Here is a 13753-nt window from a genome sequence, read left to right on the forward strand (position 1 = left end):
CTCCCAAATCATCCCACCCTCACCCTCTCCCACAGAGTCCCAAAGACTGTTCTATACACCTGTGTCTCTTTTGCTGTCTCTTATATAGGGTTAAGGTTACCATCTTTCTAAATTCCATATATATGTGTTAGTATACTGTATTGGTGTTTTTCTTTCTGGCTTACTTCACTCTGTATAATAGGCTCCAATTTCATCCACCTCATTAGAACTGATTCAAATGTATTCTTTTTAATGGCTGAATAATACTCCATTGTGTATATGTACCAAAGCTTTCTTATCCATTCGTCTGCAGATGGACATCTAGGTTGCTTCGATGTCCTTGCTATTATAAACAGTGCTGCAATGAACATTGGAGTACATGTGTTTCTTTCAATTCTGGTTTCCTCGGTGTGTATGCCTAGGAGTGTGATTGCTGGGTCGTATGGCAGTTCTATTTCCAGTTTTTTGAGGAACCTCCACACTGTTCTCCATAGTGGCTGTACTAGTTTGCATTCCTACCAACAGTGTAAGAGGGTTCCCTTTTCTCCACACCCTCTCTAGCATTTATTGCATGTAGACTTTTGGATAGCAGCCATTCTGACTGGTGTGAAATGATATCTCATTGTGGTTTTGATTTGCATTTCTCTGATTATGAGGGATGTTGAGCATCTTTTCATGTGTCTGTTAGCCATCTTTATGTCTTCTTTGGAGAAATGTCTGCTTAGTTCTTTGGCCCATTTTTTGATTGGGTCGTTTATTTTTCTGGAATTGAGCTGCAGGAGCTGCTTGTATATTTTGGAGATTAATTCTTTGTCAGTTGTTTCATTTGCTATTATTTTCTCCCATTCTGAAAGCTGTCTTTTCACCTTTCTTATAGTTTCCTTTGCTGTGCAGAAGCTTTTAATTTTAATTAGGTCCCATTTATTTATTTTTACTTTAATTTCCAATATTCTGGGAGCTGGGTCATGGAGGATCCTGCTGTGATTTATGTCGGGGAGTGTTTTGCCTATGTTCTCCTCTAGGAGTTTTATAGTTTCTGGTCTTACATTTAGATCTTTAATCCATTTTGAGTTTATTTTTGTGTATGGTGTTAGGAGGTGTTCTAGTTTCATTCTTTTTACAAGTGGCTGACCAGTTTTCCCAGCACCACTTGTTAAAGAGGCTGTCTTTTCTCCATTTTATATTCTTGCCTCCTTTGTCAAAGATAAGGTGTCCATAGGTGTGTGGATTTATCTCTGGGCTTTCTATTTTGTTCCATTGATCTATATTTCTGTCTTTATGCTAGTACCGTACTGTCTTGATGACTGTGGCTTTGTAGTAGAGCCTGAAGTCCGGCAGGTTGATTCCCCCAGTTCCATTCTTCTTCCTCAAGATTGCTTTGGCTATTCGAGGTTTTTTGTATTTCCATACAAATTGTGAGATTATTTGTTCTAGCTCTGTGAAAAATATTGTTGGTAGCTTGATAGGGATTGCATTGAATGTATAAATTACTTTGGGTAGTATACTCATTTTCACAATATTTATTCTTCTAATCCACGAACACGGTATATTTCTCCATCTATCAATGTCCTCTTTGATTGCTTTCACCAGTGTTTTATAGTTTTCTATGTACAGGTCTTTTGTTTCCTTAGGTAGATATATTCCTAAGTATTTAATTATTTTTGTTGCAACAGTGAATGGAATAGTTTCCTTAATTTCTCTTTTTATTTTCTCATTATTAGTGTATAGGAATGCAAGGGATTTCTGTGTGTTGATTTTATATCCTGCAACTTTACTGTATTCATCGATTAGTTCTAGTAGTTTTCTGGTAGAGTCTTTACGTGGGCTTTTTTCTGGTTGTGGTGGCTTCTCCTGCTGCTGAGCACGGACTCCAGGGCACACTTCAGTAGTTGTGGTGCGAGGGCTCAGTACTTACAGCTCCTGGGCCCTAGAGCTCAGGCTAAGTAGTTGTGGCACACGGGCTTAGTGGCTCCGCAGTATGTGGGATCTTCTCAGACCAGGGATCGAACCTGCGCCTCCTATATTGTCAGGCAAATTCTTCACCACTGAGCCACCAGGGAAGCCTTGATGGTACCCTTCTAAAAGTTTTCCCAACGTAGCAAGTAAAAAGTAATACTTCAAGATCACTTTCCATCTCTCTCTATAAAAATTAATTTGTGTTTTTAAAAATCTAAGTAACGTGTGTATATTACATGAAATTTCAGAGGATACTATCAACAACAACGACTGTAGCCTCCTCACCCAAGCTCTTTTAATAATCTGGGGGACATGTTACCTGTTAAGTGTGCTGGCTTGACAGAGTCCCAGAAAACTAGTGAGTAAAAAGAAGTTTATTTCTTGCGCACATGAAACACAGCGTGGGTATGACAGGTCTGCTTTGTGAGGTGGTCGTCCAAGGCTCTTTCTTTTGTCCTGCTTGGCCCCTCTAGGATGTCGCCCTTATCTGTGTGTTCTAGATTGTTCTGCATGTCATCTGCACTGTGGTAAGAAGGGGTGGGGGAAGAAGGACAGCTCCTTCCCATTGCGAGCAAGCCCTCATGTTCTTCTGCACGCACTGCCTGGCTGTACCTGGTAGAGGGGGGCTGAGCAGCGCTGCCTTTAGCTATGCAGCCATGTGTCCAGCCAGACACTCTGTTGCTGAATCAGAGGGCAAGACAGACACGGGGTCAGCTGGCAGCCTGTGCCCGAGCCGTTTCTCTGCTATAGATCAGAGATTTGTGGTCTGTTTGGATAATTATCTTCTGTTTGGATAATTCCAAATTAAGTGTCTTGTTATGACCACATAAATATTGGTCATCTGAGCCAAATAGACTCTGATTACATTTTCCTTTTTATATAACTTTCTATTTTTCCTGAAGTTCATGATGTTCTCTTTTTTTTTTTTCATTTGTTTTGTGTTCTTTGAATTTCTGATTGTCTCTTTAAGAGTTTAAGAGCCCTCCCAGAAGCTCTTTAAAACTCCTTTCAAGTTTTCTACATATTCCAGTCTGTCAGATAATCTGCCTGTCCCCTTTTATCCCTGACGATGCTTCCTAGGCCTCTCTGTCCTGCTCACATGTCACCTGGTCCTTCTCCCGGCTCCTGCTACACATCTGCCATCCTGGGAGTTCTGTCTGTCTCTGCTCTGCAGATGTCCCTGTGTTCTTCTCTTTGTTGGATTCCCTGTTTGTGCCCTGGATTCCATGTCTTCCTCTTTCTTGATTTACCCCTTCCTTTTGCGGGGCTGCCCTGGTGGCTCAGGTGGTAAAGTGTCTGCCTGCAATGCTGGAGACCCAGGTTCAGTCCCTGGGTTGGGAAGATCCCCTGGAGAAGGAAATAGCAACCCACTCCAGCGTTGTTGCTTGGAAGATCCCATGGTTGGAGGAGCCTGATAGGTTACAGTCCGTGGGGTCGCAAAGAGTTGGACACGACTAATCGACTTCACTTTCACTTTTTGCTGGACCACAGCCTCTGGTATCTTCTTGGAAATGGATCATGGGAAGGAACGGTTTTGTCCTTGTATGTGTGAAAATCAGATCTCTGCTCAGTCATTTTCTCCTTTCCTGTCCACTTCCATCTTTAAGTGTTATGGTTTCAAATTCCAGATATCTTTTAGTTTCACCGCAGGTTGGTTGTTGGTTTTCTCTTTCTTCTGTATCCTCTTTTTTAGTATATGTGCTGAAGAAGCGAGCACTTTTCTGTATCCTCAAGGTACTTTTCAAAAGGGTAAGGGAGGTGGTAGGAACATCTTTCCTCCACCTTCTGGAAAGCAAAAGTGCCATTTTCACTTCTTTGGTGAGGAGCACGAATGAATATTTTCATGTATTTGTTTAATCTTTTGATTCTCCACTAGTGTGAATTATCTGTTAATACCTTCAAAGAACAAATTCTATAATAATTAGCACAAAACACAGAGGTTCTAAAGCTTCTTTTTCTCACTTGTCTCCTCTGAGACGCAGGGGGTGTTAGAGCCCCAGCTGATGGGCCTCCTCCGTTGTTTGCCCTCATTTTCAGATTGCCTGACGCCCGTCACGGCTGTGAACATGCTCACCCAGCAGGAAGTCCCGGTCGTCATCTTGGCCGAAGCTGACTTGGAGGGCTCCCTAGATGCAAAAGTAGGTAAGTAACTAGTAAAATGTTATCAGGAGAATGTCTTTAGCAGGCTTAAGATCAGAATACTAGCCTGGAAGAGCTGGCTGTATATATCTGTTTTGCCTCTTTGTAAAGAGGAGTGTCCCTTCATTTCATTGTCTCTTATTTAAAGCATTGCATTTTGAAAACACATTGAGTGTATCGCATCTTGCTACTTGCTACTGAGAATAATCAAAAATGTCTGGCCCACAGATTTTGCCAGTGGAGCTAGTTGGTGAGACTTGCCTACACAGTGTGGGGAACAGTACTACTCAGATGAGAATCCCATTTCAGAACTCAAAGAAGCAGCAGCAGCTGCTGAGATGGGGATTCAAAGCACACATGATTGATGTGGGCTAACTTTTGGGGGAAGACTTCATGGAGGAGGTGAACTTGAGCTGTGCAAGAAAGGGATTGTGAAACAGCAGTAGAACTGAATGCATTTGTAGAGCTGTAAATTGTCCGTGGTTGGTGGCCTTACTCATTGCTGAGTGTTCTAAACTATCCTCACCTAACAGGAAGTCTGGGATTGAACCCAGGGATGGAACCTAATCATATCCTGTCCAAGACCTGCCCTGAGGGGGCCCCGAGCATCTCTCTTTTACAGCTTCCCTACTATAGATTCCAGCCAGTGTGCTGGCACCTGCGGAGAAAGTTTCTGCCACACTCTCTAACTCTAGGCACACGGAAGAAATAGCGTTGCTTGTTGAAACCATGTTTTTCCTCACAGTCCTCAGACCCTTTTTTGACAAAGTGATTTGAAGAAACACCAACCCAGAAAACAGATATTTAGCCATTCAAGTCATTCTTATCTGACAGTTTAACCTAGAAAATATGTTGCTTAAGGGACATAATTCTTTCTAGTACTTTAATGCATCTTATAATTAGTAAAATTCATTGATATAGCCAGCCAAGATCAGCATCATCTTGCTGATGTGGCTTTTTTTTTTCCTCTCATTTGGTATTTTGAGTCAAAGTACTGGCACAATATTGAGCGTTCTGAAGGAAAAGGGAGAAAGAAAAAGAGAAATCTGATTTGCTTGGGTATGCGTGGAAAATAATGTTTCCTATTGTCTTCATTTCACATACTTCCATAATTAACATTTTCTAAGTTATTGTCTGTTGCCCTCCAAGAATAACAGAAACGAAAGTAAACGAGATGAAGTAGGGTTTTCACCATCTTACGGCAAGTTCCAGATAGTTTACATTCTGCTGAGCCCCCCATGACCAGCACGGTGGCCCAGCGCAAGCTTTATGCGGTCAGGGAAACCTGTGGTCACGTCTCCATTTGAAGACTGCTCTGAGTTACCCCAGACCCCGCAGGGATGGAGTAAATGACTTTCTCCCCTCCTCGTCCACGACCCCTTCTCCGAGTCCTCATTGCTTGGTATTTGTCCTCACCTTTCAGGGTCTTTCAGGTCCACTCCGACAGCTTATTTGCTTCATTAGATGCTTTTTGTCAGTAATCTCAGCTGGAACACCGCAGAGCTTTCCGCCATACTGCGGCGTTTTTTGTCTTACCAAGGAGGTTTAGAGCCCACACCCCAAACACTAAACCACCCTTGTAGGGCAGCGTTCCAGAGAGGCTGTTCGTGGCGATCTGAGGTGAGCGTCTTGTGCATGACCCTTAGTTTTCTCTCTCTCGGCTGCTGTGTGGCATGCTGTGTCCACAAGGATGGCAGCAGTTGTGACAGCTGACCCTGTAACACGAGTTCTCAACCAGGGGTGATTTGGGCATCAGCTGACGTTTGGCTGCTGTAGAAACATTTCTGCTGGTAGAGAGCAGGGAAGCTCTTCAGTTCCTACGCTGCACAGAACAGCCCCCACAGCCAACTTCAGAATGTCAGATAGGGCCCAGGCGGAGAAACCCTGGCCTACAGAACTGACAGCTGAGAGCCTGTTTCTCTGAAGAGCTGAAGCTGAAACAGCAGGCCCTGATCCTCTGAATGAGTGATTTCCTTGCACTCAGCTCCATCTCCTCAAGGGGGTATGTGGGTTGAAGAATAAATGTCTATTCAGAATGTACTGTTGCCTCTGGGAACAAAACACAGTATGGAGAAACACAGTTGCCAGCTTTCCACTTCCTGCCCGAGTGGATGTTTCTGGGGTGCTGGGAGACGCTAGCAGAGTCAGCCCTGCTGATCACGAGCACCCCACTTTCCTATGTCACTGAAGGAATTCAAAGACCAGGCTTCCCCAGGTGCTTGTGATTCACTGTTTAAATGACAAAAGCACCCAAAATTGTATATTTTAGAATTACAAGTAATTGTTTTTAAAGAAAATAAACAAAGGCATAAGACTTAACAGAAAGTAGTGTCAATATTGAATACCATTGTGGGAGGGTGGTGAGTTTCCCAAGACTGTTCTCCCTTTTCTCAGTGAATGCGATGTGGTTTGTTAATTTCTCTGACTAAAAAAGGTCGAGTCTCCCTTCGGAAGCTAATGCTGAGTGTCCGTGCTGGCAGTCCTTTTGTGATTTGGGCATTTGCAAAGAAGACATTTTGTATTTCTTCGCCTTGAACAGGAATTCCCAGCACCAGCTTAGAGGACTCTGCCTTAGCCCAAACCCTGGGCCTGTCCTACTCTGAAGTCATTGAAACGACAGCAGATGGCACAGAGAGACTGAGTGACTCTGCGGAGGTTGGTGGGGCCTAATAATTTACTTCTAAACTCATGGTCTTGACATGAGCTTGATGATGCATTTTCCTTTCGATGCAAGTTCCAACCTACCATTTACCGTTGCATTCATCCCCACACCTAACAGTCTTGCAGCCTCGTTTCTAAATCTGTGAAACCAAAATAATGTTCTTTTATTACTATTATTATTTACTTTTATTTTATTTATTTATTTTGTCCGCACAGGATCTTAGTTGTAGCATGTGAACTCTTAGTTGAGACATGTGGGATCTAATTCCCTGACCAGAGGTTGAACCCAGGTCCCCTGTATTGGGAGCATGGAACCTTAGCCACTGGACCACCAGGGAAGCCCCAAATAATGTTCTTTTTCAAGATCTAAAAGCTTCTCAACTCCAAGCTGAACCTGATCCCAGAATAGTATAGTTGTCGGAATAGCTAATACCTTATTTTGGGAATCTTCTGCTTGAGAAAAATGACCTCCTCCAGGGAAACTGGTTCCTTGAGGCAGTTTACCAAAATTGGCTTTCCTTTTAGAGCTCTCTCTTCTCCCCAGATACTTATTTCCAGACAGTGGCCTGGAAATAAGTCCAGTCCAGGGTGGTGGCCTCAGGGTAGCAGCTCATTCTTACCGCTCTCCTTCCCCTCTCAGTTCACAGGTATGAAGCGGCAGGATGCGTTTCTAGCCCTGACTCAGAAAGCCCGGAGGGAGAGAGTGGGCGGTGACGTGACAAGTGCTAAACTGAAGGACTGGCTGATCTCAAGGCAGCGGTACTGGGGCACACCCATCCCCATGGTCCACTGTCCGGCCTGTGGGCCTGTGCCTGTGCCTTTGGAGGACTTGCCCGTGACCTTGCCCAGCATCACCTCTTTCACCGGCAAGGGAGGCTCCCCACTGGCCTCGGCTTCCGAGTGGGTAAACTGTTCCTGCCCCAGGTAAGGAGCCACACCCCTCGGCCGTGACCCTGCCTGGCCCAGCCCCTGCTGGAGTGCCAGACACCCCCATCCCTCCTTCTGCTAACTCTCCTCTTGGACTTCCACTTGGTTGGAAAGAATAACATGGGTCTTTTGCAATCTTAGAAAGAGGAGGTTGGAATCTGGAGCCCAGCCCTGTGATGGGTGCCCTCTCCTCTCCTCGGGGCTGGTGAAGGCAGCAATATCAATTCACATCTTTCCCAGAAACAGCTGATCCAACTGATGGAAAAGCTACACATTTTCATCATAGCTTTGGAAAAGACCACTTTCCTTCATTTTATATTCCAAAGAGCTTCTCAGAGAAAAGAGGAAATGCCTTGCAGTTTTCCCACAGAGTGCTTATGATAACGGTGGAGATTTTATCACAAGCAGCAGAATAGTATCTCCGAGGACAAGTGTACTCAGGGGTCTCATTCTTTAACATCCTGAAATATGTCATCTCTCCTTAATTCTCATTTTGGAAGTAGGATTATGTTTTCTGTTAATTCACTGGCATGTCTCCCATGTTGTTGTTGTTTTTTTTAAAGATCTTTTGATGTGGACCATTTTTAAAATCTGTATTAAATTTTTTACAGTATAGCTTCTGCTTTGATTTTTTGGCCTCAAGACATGTGGGGTCTTAGCTCCCGATTAGGGGTCAAACCCTCACCCCCTGCGTTGGAAGGCGAAGTCTTAACCACTGGACCTCTAGGGAAGTCCCGCCCATGTGATATTTTAGGATGCCATTCCAACTGACTGAAAAGTAAATAAGAGGTACCAGAGTGTAGTATTTCCCTCCGTCCTTCTATGGAAAAGCCATGTCTCTCTGCCTTGTAGGTCATGGCGGGGTTGTTTTAAAGTTTTAAAGCAACTTAATCCTCCTACTGCCACCTCTGGGTCAGGAATTAGGTAACCGCCCGGTTGGACGGCGTCACCGACTCAAAGACCATGGGTTTGAGCAAACTCTGGGAGACAGTGAAGGACGAGGAAGCCTGGTGTGCTGCAGTCCATGGGGTCACAAAGAGTCAGACGCGACGGAGCGACTGAACAACAGTGTAAGCGCATGACTCAGGTTAGGGAGACAACACTCATGGCCTCAAGTCCTGGCCTGGCCTCTTCTCTAGCTATGTGGTCTTGGGAAAGTCATGGAAGATTGCTGAGCATTGATTCTCTTATCAGGAGCGAAAATAACCCCATGAAGGGTCTCAGAAGATGAGAATTAACACATGGAGCCCAGCGCAGTGGCTCCTAGCAGACACCCTGTAACTGGAAGTGTTAGGGATGTGCCGCCCCGGCCTGCCAGCAGTTCACCCACGTGCGCACTGGGCAGTTTTGAGCTTTGCGATGGGGCTTGCAGGAATGCAGGAAGCTCTGGGCCAGGTAGGGGAGAGAGAGCACACCCTTTTTGTTGATAAGCAGTAACAAAGTACTTCTCTGTTGGAGACATGGGCAGCCTTCAGCCCACCCGTTGTGGCAGCCCAGGGCCTTGGTGGTGGGGATAAGATCTACCTTGTCTACAGATTCCTGGAGAGCAGACCCCAGGCGTAGGCTTGGTCAAGGCTCCCTGTTGGATCTGATGAGCTTGCAGGGCTGAGAGCTGCTGAGCCTGTGTGGCCGAGCGGGACAGCCCAGTGGTAAGGACCATGGGCACCAGAGCTCAGCAGAGGTAGATTCGTTACCCTTGAGTTCCAAGACCTTGAGCAGATTTCTCAACCTCTCTGAGCCCTAGTTACCCCTCTGCAAAGTGGGAGCGTCGGTCGTGCCTGCCTCCTCATCGCCAGAGTTGCTGGGGATTAAACGAGACAAGGCCCGGGAAGCACTTGACTCGGTTCCCACCACTCAGGTTCAGTGTTATTGATGTTGGAGCTAATAATGGCAGTGACACTGTCACCATCACCATTGTCTAATGGCAGTGACGCTGTCACCATCACCATTGTCTAATGGCAGTGACACTGTCACCATCACCATTGTCTGTACCTCCCCCTTACCAAGTAGTCTCTTCTGTGTAATCCAGCTTTTAGTGTCAGCCATAAAAGCTGTTGGTCATCTTCAGATCCACCATGACCATTTGAAAAATCAGCGTGGCAAGTTTTGGTCAGATATCAGCCCCTTTTATTAGTTGAGTCCTGCGTTTTCTTCCTACATTGTGTGCATGCCCTAACAGTGAGGAAGAAGAAGAGACATTTATCTTCCAATTATTTCCCCCAAAATAGTATGTGTTCTGGTTGCTTGCTCTCCAGATAAAGAGACCTGGCTTTCATTTAGAGATGCACTGTTGAGATCAGATTCTTAGAGCACCCCTGGGTGGTAGGAAACAGGATTAGGGGTCCCTTGGGGCTCTCTCCAATAAGCCCCTACCCCTGGAACCACCACTGTTCCCAGTGGGAGGCCCCCTGACTGAGAGGCATGAGGCCCCTGGGAGCCCAGAGCCCTGCCAGGTGTGGGCTCCTGTGTTCTCTGCTCAGCCACTTCCATTTAATAAGCAGGAGGTGGGGAGTGACCGTTTCTTCAGAAAGCCAGTACGAACTGCTTCATATATGCAGCATATAAAGGCAACTCTTCTTTTATTTTTTTTAATGCCTTCTTTTATTTTTAAAATTAAAAACAGACTGAATTCCTTACCTGCTAAATTAGCAAAGGATTCATCACTTCCTCTTTGGGGCGCATTATCCCCCTTCTCAAATTTTCCAAGAACAACCCCACCCCCACCCAAGGACTCATCCCGCCAAGAAGGCAGCACTGGGAGGCGTGGTTGGTCCCACTTCTATGCTTCAGCAGGGAGAGCCTGGAGTCCGAGCTGTGTTCTCCTGCTGTGGCTTCTCACAGCCACAAAGGGCCCCTGTTAATAGCTGCTGACCCCCATCCACTACTGGTCCATGCCTTTGAGGGGTCTTCAAGGGAGCCAGGCACCTTCCTTGGCCAGGCTTGGCTCAGGGTACTGTCTCTTGCCTTCCCAGAAGTGGTGGCTTATGGCTCCAGTCCGCTGGGCCGTCATCCTACTGACACGTTCCAAAACTTGTCTGGTAGTTGGGCCCTTATGGAGCCTCAGTCCTCTCCACGCATCACATCCCTTGAATGAGCACTGCTTTTCCTTTTCAACCCTTCGCATGCCACGCATCTCCCTCCATTCACTGTCTTGAGCTGCAGGGCTATCTTCACCTTCTGTAAGGAGCCTTGCTTTAGACAGTGGTGTGTACTGAATAGATCCCTGAAGAGTGGCTTCTGATTTGTAGTGTTGGCCCCTTTCTATGGCAAAGGTACTTCCTCCAAGGGCTAACTTCAGACGACCCCTTGACATCACTCATCCCACGGTTGGGAACAGATCTCAAGAGTCAATCCTCACAAGCTGCTATGAGTTGCTCCAGCACACTTCTGCCTTTGGGTCTCCATGGTGACTTATCTTCCTGAGGTCACCCGCTGTGGATATCTGCTCCTCTCACCCAAGAGATAGAGATAGGAAAGATTTTTTTAAAAAGAACCGAGTTCATTTTTCAGCGCAGTATCTCACCACATTTGGTTTTCAACTTCTCTTCGTAAACCGATGTGCCCCTTGAGCATCAGAGAGTAGTAGGCATTGGCTGAAGAGAGTCGTGACATGCCTAAGAGAGAAGTGAGTGCATAAAGAGATAAGATTCCTGTTAGATATTCTACCATGTTAAATTCAGAGAAGTAGAGAATAGGGCTTTTAATTGTCAAAGATTTACATTTTTAAATTTCTTTAAAGCATCGTGTACTCTGCAGTACAAAGAGAGCCCATACCGTGAATTGTTCTTTTCATGATGTGGCATTGTTCTTGTGACATTTTGAATTCATACTAATTGTTATAGCTTTCTGAAAAGCTGGTGGAAAATGCATTAATGCTTAAAAAGAAACCAATCGATGAACTTTCTTACCTTCTTAGGTGCAAAGGAGCAGCCATAAGAGAGACAGATACGATGGATACCTTTGTGGATTCTGCTTGGTACTACTTCAGATATACTGACCCTCAGAATACTCAGAGGTACAGAAAGGCCTGCTGAATTCATGAGCATGTGTTGGTCTGGGTCTTCCATGAAGCAAACATCAAGATAGAATTCAATGGGCATGAGATTTATGGGGGCAGGTGCCTCTGGGGAATACAGAGGTGAGGGAGCAGGAGTCGGCAGGCAAGCTCTAGACTGGGATATAGGTCTGGCTCCTGTGAAAGAAAAGGACGAAGGCAGAAGGATGGGGTCGAAGAGCCTCAGACCCCAGCACAGCTTGAACATTCTTGAGCAGGCCGGATGGGAAACGCTGCAAGTCCCAGGTCAGGAGGCAGTGCCTGCTCTGGCCCACTCCTCCCAGGAGGGCACAGGCTGCCATCAACACCCGGTGGGTCCAGAGATGAAAGAGCTGGAAGCCATGGGTCAACTGTGTTCTTTGAAACAGGCTCTTGTAGTGAGCGTGTTCAATTATTAAATTAGATTCTTCAGAGCCAAGTAAATCCCAGGTACAGGAAAAATGAGAAAGAGTAAAAGGAGGAGCTTCGGTAATACCCTCGTTGGCCCTGCAGTGAACTGCACTTTTGCAGTTGTAAATATGTAAAGTTATTAACTTAAATGAAAATAATGATGTGAGTGTACAGGGAGGAGGGAAGATAGAGAGTCAGCGAGCTGAGAGCCTGACCTCTTAGCACAGACGGCCACTAGATAATTTCCAAAACTGATAAATGAGCAAAGCATATGAACATATTTTTAAGTAATTGCCAAAAAAAGAAAAATCTGAAAGGTTTAAAAGTGGCTAAGCGACAGGTAGGAGGTGGCGGGGGGCAGGGGTAGTGAAGGAATGGGGCTGGAGACCACAGTTCTACATTCTGAACCTTTCCGGACTGTTTGGTGTTTTTCAGCTATGTGCATGTTCTTCTTTGACAAAAATAAATAAGGGAAGGAGAGCAATAGGCAGATGGGTAGAGAAGGAAATGAGAGCAGAAGAAAACTGGCGCAGAGCACAGGAAGCCACAGACACCGAGCCTCAAAGGCCTTGCCGACTCGTGCTTGTCCACGGGGGAACTTTTATACTGAAACCCTGTAGGCCAGGCATAAAAATGCCCCGTTTTCTTCGCTGGTTGGGAGATAATGTATTTCCAGGGAGACGGGCACTCCTGCCTGCCCCAGCCCTGCTGTGATTCGCGTGGAGGCTGTGCAGAAATGAGCAGGAGCCAGAGTGAACAGCAGCTGGCAGAGGCAGAAAGGACACAGAGGGATTGCTGCGGCTGGGACCAAGCAGGCAACCCCGGCCAACCCGCAGAGAGGCCTCTCTTCCGGGTCTTCCTTCTCGAAGGAGCTTTTATTGCCTTCCCTTTCACGTATGGTTGTGAGAGTTGGACCGGAAAGAAGGCTGAGCGCTGAAGAGTTGATGCTTTTGAACTGTGGTGTTGGAGAAGACTCTTGAGAGTCCCTTGGACTGCAAGGAGATCAGACCAGTCAATCCTAAAGGAAATCAACCCTGAATATTCATTGGAAGGACTGGTGCTGAAACTGAAGCTCCGATACTTTGGCCACCTAATGCGAAGAGCCAGCTCATTGGAAAAGACCCTGATGCTGGGAAAGATTGAGGGCAGGAAGAGAAGAGGGCAGCGGAGGATGAGATGGTTGGATGGCATCACCGACTCAATGGACATGAACTTGGATAAACTCTGAGAGACAGTGAAAAACAGGGAAGCTTGGCCTGCTGCAATCCATGGGATTGCAGTCAGAAAGACTTAGCGACTCAGCCACGATCGTTTAGGAAGAGCAGCCTTAGAGTGCAGGGGAAATCAGACTCTCCACCTCTCAGAGAGCTTCAAGGGAAAACCTTCCTATAGATGATAGAGACTCCGGCTTAATGAGGGGCCCCTGAGTGGCCCTGAGACCTTCACAGCCCCCAGTTTGGAACCCCGCCTACCACATCATTTCCCTCATGAAAGGCTGCTGTGTGCTCTCACTGGGTGGTTTCCAGGATGGGTCGTAGATCCCAGCTGCAGCTACTTTCATTGTGTCAGTCCTCGGTTTATTTCAAGCTTACTTTCAGGCACCACCCTTGACTTCCCTTGCTTTTCTGTCCCCTGTGTGAGCAGTCA

The 13753-nt window shown here is 46.1% G+C and overlaps 1 protein-coding gene across 3 annotated transcripts in view; it reads left to right on the top strand.

The window, feature by feature from the left end:
• Nucleotides 1-13753, top strand: part of LARS2 (leucyl-tRNA synthetase 2, mitochondrial) — a 146473-nt gene that overhangs the window by 93224 nt on the left and 39496 nt on the right. For all 3 annotated transcript variants that reach the window (XM_055413611.2, XM_055413612.2, XM_088832001.1), the window contains 4 exons: nt 3973-4077; nt 6614-6729; nt 7376-7659; nt 11579-11677. In XM_055413611.2, coding sequence (XP_055269586.2) covers nt 3973-4077; nt 6614-6729; nt 7376-7659; nt 11579-11677 — 604 coding nt within the window. The remainder of the gene's footprint in view (nt 1-3972; nt 4078-6613; nt 6730-7375; nt 7660-11578; nt 11678-13753) is intronic.

Source organism: Moschus berezovskii, chromosome 24 (genome assembly GCF_049115385.1).
Source record: "Moschus berezovskii isolate FMDL1 chromosome 24, NW_MosBer_1.0, whole genome shotgun sequence".
Lineage (NCBI taxonomy): Eukaryota > Metazoa > Chordata > Mammalia > Artiodactyla > Moschidae > Moschus > Moschus berezovskii.